General features: G+C 37.7%; 1 protein-coding gene across 1 annotated transcript in view; it reads left to right on the forward strand.

Moving 5' to 3' along the window:
* KIAA0586 (KIAA0586 ortholog) overlaps positions 1-12,933 on the forward strand; it is a 131,620-nt gene that overhangs the window by 3,756 nt on the left and 114,931 nt on the right. The window contains 4 exon segments of the mRNA XM_047767448.1: positions 2,355-2,421; positions 4,577-4,670; positions 10,203-10,377; positions 11,402-11,623. Coding sequence (XP_047623404.1) covers positions 2,355-2,421; positions 4,577-4,670; positions 10,203-10,377; positions 11,402-11,623 — 558 coding nt within the window.

Here is a 12,933-nt window from a genome sequence, read left to right on the forward strand (position 1 = left end):
CTTATTTGTATTTGCTCCTATTCATACCTATTTCTCTCTATTACTGGAAGATGAGATATACCTTGTCCTATTTGGGGCAGATCCTTACACATGTGCAGAAATAAAACAAAAGCTTTAAAAAACTTCATTGTAAAAAATACAAAAAGAAAAAGGAAAAACAAAATTCCACAACTAAAATCAACAACTGTTAACATTTTGAGTTTTTTTTTTTCCTATGTGTATATGTATTTTATGAAGTAGGACCATACTGTTTTGTTTTGTTTTTCTTTTTCAGCCACACTTGAAGCATATGGAAGTTCCCTGGTCAGGGATGGAATTTGAGCCACAGCTGCAAAATGCTGGATCCTCAATCCACTGCCCCTGACTGGGGATCTAGTAGGTGCCTCCACAGAGACAAGCCAGAACATTAACCCACTGTGCTGCAGCAGGGACTCTCATACTGTTTTATAACTAAGTAGTATTAAGGTTATCTTTGCATGTAATTGATTTTTTTTTTTTTCCCCCTGGGAACTTTTAATGGGTTCACAGAATTTCAGTGTATGTTTGTGCCACAGTTTATTTGTTCATATTCCTGTCATTTGACATAAACGTTCTTTTCCCCCAATTTTTGATAATATATACAACCAGGTGATAAACATTCTGGCATATTTTCCAGGCCATTTCCTTAGATTAATTTCTAGGTGTAAAGTTATTAGATAAAAAATATACATACTTTTTTGCAATGTTTCTAAATTGTCTCCATAAAAACTGTATCAGTAATATATTTTCTCTAGCAAGATCATGAGTAGAATATAGTGGAATTATTTTTCCCCATCTTTATTTACATGGAGCCGTTGAAGTTAAAAAACTACCATTTTGATAGGTGAAAAAGGCATCTCATTGTTTTATTTTGTATCATTAGTGAAGGGGAAGTTTTTTTTTCATGTACTGAGACCACATTATGGCTCAGTAACAAAGAATACTGTGATTAATTTGTGATGTTGTGCCATGCATTGGCAATACTTACGAACTTCATTCAACTCACAGTGAATCACACTTTCACATTTAACTATAGCCACTGAGATGTTACATGAGTTGCTCTGCTGAAAGTAGCAAGTCAGGATTTTTTTTTTCATTATAGCTGGTTTACAGTGTTTTGTCAATTTTGTACTGTACAGAAGGTGACCCAGTTACATATACATGTATACATTCTTTTTTCTCACATTATCATGCTCCATCATAAGTGACTAGATATATCTCAGATATATTCCCAGTGCTATACAGCAAGATCTCATTGCTTATCCATTCCAAAGGCAATAGTTTGTATCTGTTAACCCCAAATTCCCAATACATCCCATTCCCTCTCCCACCCCTTTGGCAACAACAAATCTGTTCTCTATGTCCATGATTTTCTTTTCTTTTTCTTTCTCTCTCTCTCTCTCTCTTTGGCTTTTTAAGCCTGCATCTGCAGCATATGGAGGTTGCCAGGCTAGGGGTCTAATCGGAGCTACAGCTGCTGGCCTATGCCACAGCCACAGCAATGTAGGATCTGAGCCATGTCTGTGACCAACAACCACAGCTCACAGCAATGCCGGATCCTTAACCCACTGACTGAGGCCAGGGATCGAACCTGAAACCTCTTGGTTTCTAGTCAATTTTGTTTTTGCTGAGCTGTGATGGGAACTCCTCCTGATTTTCTTTTTGGTGGAAAGGTTCATTTGTGCCGTATATTAGATTCCAGATATGTGATATCCTATCATATTTGTCTTTCTTTTCTGACTTCACTTAGTATGAGAGTCTCTAGTTCCATTCATGTTGCTGCAAATGGCATTATTTTGTTCTTTTTTATGGCTGAGTAGTATTCCATTGTGTATATATACCACATCTTCTTAATCCATTCATCTGTCAGTGGACATTTAGGTTGTTTCCATGTCTTGGCTATGATGAATAGTGTTGCAGGGAACATGTGGGTGCATGTGTCTTTTTCAAGGAAAGTTTTGTCCAGATATACGCCCAAGAGTGGGATTGCTGGGTCATGTGGTAGTTCTATGTATAGTTTTCTAAGCTACCTCCATGCTGTTTTCCATAGTGGTTGTACTTCAAGTCGGGATTTGAGTCTGAATTTCCAGACCATAGTTGCCTGCTCATTCATTTACCCATTCATTCACTCCTTTGACAGCTCATTACTCATTCATTAAGTCTTTGAGTAGCTTCAAGATACCTAATTATTGTAGTGATGATGGGAATTAAGTATATAAAAGCACACAGTCCTCACCTCCCAGGATGCAGTAGTCACAAAGCTAGTAAATGGTACCTGGTAAATAATAAGTCATAAAGTTTATTAGCCTCTCATTTCTTTCTTTTATGTCCTAAAGCATTTTTCTAAAGATGTTGCAGTGCAAGGGTTACCTTTGGATAAAACAGAAGAGAACAACAGACAAGGTAAAAGGGCAGATTTGATTTTTTTGTGTGTGATAAAATATATGTAACATAAAATTTACCATTTTTAAATGTACATTTCTGTGGAATTAGGTACATTCACATTGTGCAGCCACAGAACTCCATCTCCAGAACTTGTCGTCTTCTACAGCTGAAACACTGAACATCAAATACTGACTCTTTTTCCTTCTCTCACCATTCTACTTTCTATCTTTATAAATTTCAGTATGCCTCATTTATATGGAATCATACAATGTTTGTCCTTTTGTGATTGAGTCATTTCATTTAGCATATTGTCGTGATTCATTTATTTTTTAATTTTTGTGCTTTTCGTTGGTTTTTTTTTTTTTTTGGTATTTTTAGGGCTGCCCCCCTGGCTTGTGGAGATTCCCAGGCTAGGGGTCAAGTCGGAGCTCTAGTCACTGGCCTATACCACAGCCACAGCAACGTGGGATCTGAGCTGTCTGACCTATACCACAGCTAATGGCAATGATGGATCCTTTAACCCACTGAGCAAGGCCAGGGATTGAAGCTGCATCCTCAAGGATGCTAGTCAGATTTGTTTACACTGAGCCACAGTGGGAACTCCTGTTTTTTTTTGTTTTTGTTTTTTTTTCTTTTTTTTTAAGGACTGCACCTTTGGCATATGGAAGTTCCCAGGCTAGGGGTCAAATTGGAGCTATAGCTGCCTGCCTACCCCACAGCCACAGCAACATGGGATCCTTAACCCACTGAGCGAGGCCAGGAATTGGACCTGCATCTTCCTGGATCCTAGTTGGGTTCCTTAACTACTGAGCCATGAAGGGAACTCCAGTTCATGGTTCATTTATCTTGTAACATGTCAGAATTTTCTTGTTAAGGGTAGAATTTTGGTTTTTTTGACATTCACTTTTTTTTTTTTAGGTATTTATTAAATAGCATTATAATTTTTTGTTTTCATTTTAAATTAGTTTTTCCTTCCAAATTAAGCTACTAAATGACTAAAGTCCAGAAAATGGTTTGTATTGGTAGTTTTATTGCCAACCTATTTTGTAGGTTTGCTTTTATTTTTGTATTAAAGTATAGTTGATTTATAATGTTCTGTCAAATTGTGCTGTATAGTAAAGTGACCCAGTCATACACCTACACACACATACATATTATTTTTCTTGTATTATTTCCACCTTGTTCTATCACAAGTGATTGGATATAGTTCCCTGTGCTATATAGCAGGATGTAGGTTTGCTTTTAGATTTATAAGTGATGAATTTAAGTTCTGAATAGTCTTTTGTAAGATAAAAGATTAAAAATATGATTTTAAAATAACTAATGACTTTTTTTTTTTTTTGGTCTTTTTAGGGCTGCACCCATGGCATATGGAAGTTCCCAAGCTAGGAGTTGAATTGGAGCTGCAGCTACTGGCCTCTGCCACAGCCACAGCAATGCCAGATCCGAGCCACATTTGTGACCTATACCACAGCTCATGGCAATGCCGGATCCTTAACCCACTGAGCAAGGCCACGTATTGAACTCTCATCCTCATATATACCATGTGTGTTCTTAGCCTGCTGAGCCACAAGGGGGAACTCCTTAATAACATTTTAAAAGTAGTTGGTTTTATTTTCATCTAAGTGGTTTTCTTTCTCTCTTTCTTTTCTTTTTTTTTGTCTGTCTTTTGTCTTTTCTAGGGCCGCACCCGCAGCATATGGAGGTTCCCAGACTAGGGGTCTAATTGGAGCTATAGCCGCCGGCCTACACCACAGTCACAGCAACACCAGACCCGAGCTGCATCTGCAACCTTCACCACAGCTCATGGCAGCGCCAGATCCTTAACCCACTGAGCGAGGCCAGGGATCGAACCTGAAACCTCATGGATACTAGTTGGATTCGTTAACCACTGGGCCATGATGGGAACTCCAAAGCAGTTTTCTCTTTAGAGTTGAACAAATGTCTAATTTGGCCCCAAGGTTTTTACACAATTTTTCTCCTATAGTCGAGGGTTATGACTATTATTGTTCAATCACTTAATTTGTTCCTTGCTATTTAAAATTGAGAAATCAATTGCTGAATTCCCAAACATTTTTTTTTTTGGTTAAGCTTTTTTTTTTTAAAAAATAGCTTATTAAAATTTAATATATTTTCAGTAACCTAAAGTACATTTTTGGTCTTGATTTTGCAGCAAATGACATCTTTATTTCTCAGTATACCATGGGACAGAAAGATGCTTTAAGAGCAGTTTTAAAGCAAAAGTCAGTTTCATTTACAGAAAATAGGTGAGCCATTTCTTGTGTTTCTATATGGTTTTCTAAAATCAACTTCATTTATGCTTTGGACCTAGGAAAAAGTTTCTTTTCAATGTGTGAGATATGTATTGTGTGATAATATGTATAAAGCATCTTTCTTGCTGCTGGGCACATATAAAATACTCCATAGCTGTTAACAATTGTTATAGAAGAGGTACTGTTCTAAGCACTTTATGTGTATTAACTCATTTAATTTTCTCAAAACACAATGAAATAGATTCTGTTTTTGTTCTAATTTTGCAGAATCCCCATTTTATAGATGAGGAAACTGAGGCACAGAGGGATTGATTTTTCCCAAAGTCATTTAGCAAGTATTCACTGGGCTGGGATCAGACAGTCTGTCTTTAGAGCTCTCTCTCTTAGTCACTTCTGTATACTACTGAAGGCAGTGGTCAGGTAGTTCCAAATTATCATATTTATTATTTTTTATCAAAGGACATTTAGACTTTTTCTGGTTAAGACTTGGAAAAGGGACAAGCTTAGCATCTGGATGGAGTGAAGGGAAACCATGGTTACTACTCTATTTAAATGTTCCCTCTTAACTTTATCTTAGATGTCAATGAAATATAAAACCAACCCCTTGACAACAGCACCATGATAAGCATGAAACAATGCATCACTGAAGGCATTTTTAAAAAATTCATTAGTGGGGATGGAATGAGATATGTATTCTTAGGCTAAATGTGTTCCACTCCTGAACCAGAGGAGCCTGGGAGGCCCTTAGAAAATAGGAAAATTTTAAACATGCTTTTGAACTATTTTATTCAAAAAGGAAATTTTATATTACTTTGTAAATAGAAAATGTATTTCTAATAATAAAATTAAAAGAAATATACAACTGTTAAAGTTTATTCCTTTTTCACCTGTAATTATCCATGGTATACACATTATACTCTGGGAAACACTAACAAAATAAATACTACCTCTAAACCACAAGCATGTGATCTGAGCCATCCAGAGTTTTACACCTGGTTGTTTGGCCTAATTGTATTTTCCCTTTTACATTTGTTCAGCCTCCAATTCCCAATATGTGGGTATGATGTTTAGGAGGGGAATTTGGATGGTAAGTTGTATTCTGGGGTTTGTAAATTAATGAGAAAAGGCAAAAGTAAGGACACGAGGGGGTGGTGCAGCCTCTCAAATTCTACTTGAACTAAAAATTGCAGATTACATCTGACTTATTTGGACAGGAAGTGGTTACCACTTCTCTCCACTGACCCCCAGTAGAAGTGGCAACTTGCATTTACAATAGGCACTTTATTAACTTGCCTTCAAGTCAGAACTCTGAACTGAAACCTGTCAGACTTCTCAGAACTCTCATATCTGAGAAGCAGAAGATACTCATAAACAAGTGGACAGTGAGAGGTAACTGTGAATACTGCCCCTTTTATCTATTCATAGTTAATCTCTCCCCATTCCAGGATGAATGAATGGAATAAAAAAAAATTACCAAGGGCCTCTGAGAAGGTCTTTGCAAATGTAGAGAATAATAATTGAGTCAGAACTATAAAAATGACTTTCATGTTGGGTTAAAAGACAGTCTAATTATGTCTCAAGAGTTATACTACCTGTAGTCAGTGTCACTTGATCTGTTGTGGTTTTTTTTTTTGTTTGTTTGTTTTTTGTTTTTTTTGAGAATCGTAGATGGAATTTGGCCAAGTGATTCTGAAATTTACTTGGAAGAATACACAGTTGAGAATATATACACATACTGTTAAGAATAGATGCATGTAGAATGCACATAGTTGAGAATAACTGATTTTAGAAAAACAAGAACAGAATGATGGAGAACTTGCTCTGATACTATAATATGCCATAAAACTGTATTGAATGGTACTGGACTGGAGCCTTTAAAGAATGAAGAGTAGGTCTAGAGGGTCTAGAATAAGGGTAGAATATTCCTTACTTGTGGCTGGAGAGGTAAGCAATGGGCAAGGTTATAAACTACTTGAAAGAAGTTTAGATTTAAGGATAAATGGCAAATCATTTAACAGTTTTAAAGTATGATATATATTTCTTAAAAGGCTTACTTAGGTAGATAAAAATTGCATTGGAAGAGCACTGGATTGGAGGCCAAGAAACCAATTGGCTATAAATTTTTCAGGGATCTTTTTAAGAGATGAATTGTATTGGTTCTGAGTACACTGGGGAATGGTGGAAAGAGTGTGGAAATCATGCTGGATTGGAGAGGAGCAGACAGATTCAGAAGATGTTTTGGAGATAGAATTGGCAGGAATTGATGATTAGGTGTGAGAGTGTGGAAGAAGCTAAGGGTGAATCCCCAATTCATTGGCTTTTATAAATGAATAATCATTGGCAGTATTCACTGGGAAGGGCATTCTTTGGGGAATAAATTTCATTTTGGACATGGGCAGGGGTTTGAAGTACCTAGGAGACATCTAGGTAAAAAAAAAATCCAATAGGAAATCCAATATAAAGGTCAAATTCACAGGAGTTCCTGTAGTGGTGCAGCAGAATGAATCTGACTAGGATCCATGAGGATGCAGGTTCAATCCTTGGCCTTGCTCAGTGGGTTAAGGATCCAGCATTGCTGTAAGTTGTGGTGTAAGTCACAGATACAGCCTGGATCCCACGTTGCTGTGGTAGTAGTGTAGGCCTGCAGCTGTTGCTCCAGTTGGACCCCTACCCTGGGGACTTCCATATGACTTGGGTGCAGCCCTAAAAAGCAAAAAAAAAAGGTCAATTTCACAAAAGGGGTCTAAGCTAGAAATCCAGAGGTAGATGTCATCAGCATGTAGGTGGTAGTCTAAACTCTAGAAATGGTTGAAGTGACTCAGGTGAGAGTGAAAAGAAAGGTAGCATAGGGAAGGGCTCTGAGAAGACCAGATATTTAAGAGATGTGCAGAGAAAGCAATGTGGCTTCTAAATGCTACTCAGAAAGTTTATCCAGAAATGTAGGCGAGTGTGGTGTTCACAAAACCAAGGAGAATGAGCCTCTAAGTTTGTAGCTGCTCAGAGGTAATGAAAGATAAGGAGTAAAAGGGGTCCATTGAATTGGGCAAGAAGTATTGGTAGCCTTCAGTTTCAGGGCAGTTTCAGTGATTGAGATAGATGCCAGATTCAGAGGATTTAGGAATAAAGAAAAAAGTTCTAGAAAAAGTAATAATTTCTTCTGAGTGGGAGAATTTTGTTCATTTTTCTTCTGGTTCTTTACACTTAGAAGTTCTTTACATTTGCTACATTGAGCATTTATGAATTTGATAATTTATTAAAGCCTGTAAAGAAGTTGATGTCTAGACTTTGTAATGTTATTTTTCTTGTTGGTCAATTTAGTGTATCAGTGTGGTATGAGAGATCTTAAAGGACAAGTCACATTCAGACTGCAGACAGGAATTCTAGAAGGTAGGGGTTGTCTGAATTATATTTTCTTAGTATACCACTCAGTCAATTACATATATTGAGCAGCTACTATGAGCTCTTTCTGAGTTTCTATTTGAAAAAATAGTCCCCTGCCCTCACTCACCACCCCAAGTTGCCGAGAGCTTAGTTGAGAGGAGAATATGTACGTATATGAAGGAATGTGTGATTTGAACTGAGAGGAAACACTCGATATATTATTAAACTGTTTTCTACAGACATTTAAACTGATTATCAAGCCTCAGTTGTGTGGTATTGCCAGTAAATGCAAAAGGGATTCATGAAGTGAGAGATAAAGAGGAAATGTTAAAAGAACCGGCTTATTAAAAAAGATAAGGCTTGTGTTGGATCTTAAGGAGAAGGATAGAGTAAGTTGGTTTTAGAAGATTGAGAGAATAGTGTGAGAAAAAGCATGGAGTCAGCTGTGGGAGTGGTGTGTGAACTGAGAGCAGTGTGACTCAGGAGAGAGGTGGTTTTCTGAGCGAACAGCAAGTACAGTATATATGGGAGCCAGGGGAAGGGCTAGAGGATGGAGTGTGAGGAAGGCCAGACGGAAGAAATTAGCCTAGTCACTTGTCTCTATAAGGAACAATTTTAGATTTTTGAATGGTGGAAAAGTGTGTGTGAGAAAAAATGTGAGAAGTTTTTAAGCAAGTAGAAACTGGAAGAGTGAAATAGTTGGCAAGAGATAACGAAGTTTTAGTCCTAGAGGGGGAGACATATGAAGGGAGACGTCTAGTCTGAGAGAGAAAGCTTGGTGTCCTGCGGAGATCTCAGGGAATGATCCTGACTCTGCTACTTACTAATTCTGTGGCTTTGATCAAGCAAATACCATTGCCTCTGTGGACCTCACTTTCTTCATCTGCAAAATGAGGACATTAGGTAAGATGGTCAGTTGGCTTCCTCCTGCCTCTGTAATTCTATGACATCGTTCCTGCGATTGTGATGAAATAATTGACAAAACTGGTGACTGAGTTGGGTGTGAGAAGGTGAATGGAGGATAGAAAGTTAAGATAACTTCAAAATGTGGAGAATAAGAGAAAAATGATGCTTTTAGTAGAAATGAGGCAACATCAAGGAGGAATAAGTTTAAGAGCGCTGTACCTTCTTTAAAAATCAAAAGGAAATTTAGCAACTGGAGATAGAACTCATTCCTGCTGAGCTGACTTAGTCTTACCTAGTGACGCCTCAATTTTGTCAATGTTTCCTTTCATTGATTTCTTTTAGGGAAAATACAGAGCAAAGTTGATCAGTCCTTTTTTCCCCAAGTATTTAGTTAAGTATGCTGTATCGCTCTCTGTTTGGTGAACCTGCAGCATGTAGAAGTTGGATCCCTGACCTGCTGTTCCATAAGGGAACTCCTGTATCTCATTTTTAATCCAAACTGCTCAGTAGCATTTTTGTGCCTATTTAGATAAAGTAGGTGACATTTATTAAATCTAAATGAGCTAGAATTTAATAAATTCTTTTCAGTAGTTTTAACAATCCCTCTTGGGTTGTCTTCCTTCGGGAGTAAAACTAAATTTTTAGAGCCTTTTCTGCATGTTTTAGATATTAGTACTTTTTTTTTTTTTGCTTTTTAGGGCTGCACATGTGGCATATGAAAGTTCCTAGGCTAGGGGTTGGTTGAATCAGAGCTACAACTGGTGGTCTACACCACAGCCACAGCAATGCCTGATCTGAGCCGCATCTGTGACCTACACCATAGTTCATGGCAACACTGGATCCTTAACCCACTAAGTGAGTCCAGGGATTGAACTTGCCTCTTCACGAATGCTAGTTGAGTTCGTTACCATGGAGCCACAATGGGAACTTCCTAAATTTGTACTTCTTGACTATAAATCATAGCAATTATGCTCATGTCTTTTCATGTGTGTTGAGTCATATTTTTTGAAGTATTGCTGTCTTCAGGGAATTATCTTTTTATTTTTTTAGTGTTTAGTGACCTGAGCCTTAATAGATTTTGTTAACCAAGTGATCGATAAGCTGCTGATAGTGAAAAACAGGGGTTTAATTTTTTAAAAATCAAGAAAACTCACCTGCAGCAGATTACCACTTGTAGGTATTTCTTTTAATGTTCAGTGTAGCTTACTGAATAGATTTTTATTCCTTGTTTATTTACAGAGCTCAAAGCATGCCTGTTTTTAAGGAAGTAAAGGTACAGCTTTTAGAAGATGCCAGCACAGAAAAGGATGCTGTTACTCAGGAGAATAGAACTTCACCCAGTGGCATTGATTCAGCTACAACTGTGGCTGCAGCGACTGCTGCTGCCATTGCAACAGCAGCTCCACTGATAAAAGTATGTTTCTCCCCAGATAGTCTGATAACTACTTTGTAAAATGTAAAAATGTTTATTAGAAACCGATTCTGTAGTTGTTGTGTCCAGCCAGGAACATTTTCTTTTTTTTTTGTTGTTGTTATTGTTGTTGTTGTTGCTATTTCTTGGGCCGCTCCCACGGCATATGGAGGTTCCCAGGCTAGGGGTTGAATCGGAGCTGTAGCCACCGGCCTACGCCAGAGCCACAGCAACTCGGGATCCGAGCCGCATCTGCAACCTACACCACAGCTCATGGCAACGCCAGATCGTTAACCCACTGAGCAAGGGCAGGGACCGAACCCGCAACCTCGTGGTTCCTAGTCGGATTCGTTAACCACTGCGCCACGACGGGAACTCCCCAGGAACATTTTCATTGCTCTCCATGGTTGTGTATTATTTCTCAGAAGTTATGAGAATTATGCCTCATCAGTGTCTTAGTGCTAGAAAACCCAGGGCTTTCCCAGCTTTAGCACTGAAAATATCTCATCCTGGGAACTCCTCAGTCCTGGGCAACTTGGGATGACTGGTCATCTTTATTTTAAAGCCAAAATGGATCATAGAGACCACCTATGCCAGACCCTTCAGTTTGCAAATGAGAAAATTGAGAAACAGGTTCGGGTCAACATAAGGTCTTAGAGCTAATAGGTTGAAGAGCCAGGGCTGCCAATCTAGTTCAGCCTTAGATTAGTGAAGTCTTGAAAGGTACTTTGTTTTGCTCTTTTTAAGTTCGATGTAAATATTTTCAGTTTCCATTAAGTGCTTAATTTCCAGTAAAGAAAAATTCTATGTGATCAATTTGTCATTTTTTTATGAGTAAGAAGATCTATTCAAGGATAACTATCTTCTGCCTTTTATTTCTTTTTAATACAAAAAATAAAGGCATAAAATCATCAGAAATTTAAAGGGTAAAAGCTCTGGTTTGATCACTTCTCAATACTAGTCACTGTATATAACCTTTATAGTAATTGAGTATATTTCTGATATCTGGATATTTTTATTGTTTTAGGTGCAGAGTGATTTGGAAGCAAAGGTCAATTCTGTTACAGAGTTACTCAATAAATTACAAGAGACTGATAAACAGTTACAACGTGTTACAGAGCAGCAGACAAGCATTCAGAGTAAACAAGAGAAACTACACTGTCATGATCATGAAAAGCAAATGAGTGTGTTTATGGAACAGCACATTAGGCATCTCGAAAAATTACAGCAGCAACAAATAGATATTCAGGTATTTGTAATAAAGTCAGCACACATCCCACAACATTTTGTCTTGGATCTCTAACCTTAAATTCATTGATTATTGCAGTAGCTCATTAGATTGTAATAGTCTTAGTTCTCAAATAACAGTTTGCTTGTTCATCATTCTTTCCGTCTATGTGGAGAACTGCACATTCTAGTTCAAATGTCTAGTTCTGTGAAATTTCTCCTTATAATTGATTTTTCCTTCTTTTGTAGTATTTATGTTAATACCATATTTTGTTTTCCCTTTTTTGGCTGCCCCTTGGCATATGGAGTTCCCTGGCCGGGGATCATCTCCGAGCAGTAGTTATAACCTAAGCCACAGCTGTGGCAACGCCAGATCCTTAGCCCACTGTGCTGGGTCAGGGATGGAGCCTTTGTCCCAGGGCTCCCAGGGCTCCTAAGACTCCACCTATCCTGTTGCACCGCAGCAGGAACTCCCATACCATTTTTAAAGGACTTACATTGCATTGCACCTATTTGTTTACATTGGTGCTTCTTAGCTGGGGAATGTACATCAGAATCACTTGGAGAGCTTTATCAAAATACACATGCTTGTACCTCTCTGAGACATGCAATCTGAGACACAAGATTCTGAGACAGCAGGTCCGAGATGGGGCCTGGGATCCTTGAAAGCTCTCTAATGACTCTGATGCACATTCATGGATGAGAACAACCTCATATACACATTTATGTCTACATTTACTTAATTAAAAAGAATGAGTATTTTTAGTGCTTTTTGCACATGAGGCCATGGGCTATTATAAAAAGAAGAGTTATCCCACAAGGAGCTAATAGTATAGTTTCTTATTCATTTTGGAATTTCCAGGCCCTGGGATACTACCTAGCATGCAGGTACTCAGTAAACGTTTCTTTTTTTGGAATGAGTGAATGACCAGCATTGTAAATGCATTGGTTTTAATTTACTTCTTCTTCCCTAATTGGCATGCAATTTAAAAGCTTTTAAAAATTAAATTAAAATATAACATTTAGAAGAATATATAAAATAAGCTTATTATAACTCAATATAAGGTGATAAAGTGAACACTATAAAGTGGCCTGTAATTTTCAAGACTTCTTAATAGAGCTTGTCTTGAACTTTTCATGTGGTTCAGACATTATTTTTATTGGAATGATCATGGGCATATAAAATAATGTTTTGGTAAGGCTAAAATTGAGTGTGTAGCATGTTATCTGGAGAGAGGCTAGGGATGGGCCTATTAGAGTGCTGGTCCCCCGTCTACAGATAATTTTATTTCTCTGAAGCTTCATTTTTAAAATTATTTATTAAAAATAATT

This window comes from Phacochoerus africanus, chromosome 2, assembly GCF_016906955.1.
Source record: "Phacochoerus africanus isolate WHEZ1 chromosome 2, ROS_Pafr_v1, whole genome shotgun sequence".
NCBI classification, from domain to species: domain Eukaryota; kingdom Metazoa; phylum Chordata; class Mammalia; order Artiodactyla; family Suidae; genus Phacochoerus; species Phacochoerus africanus.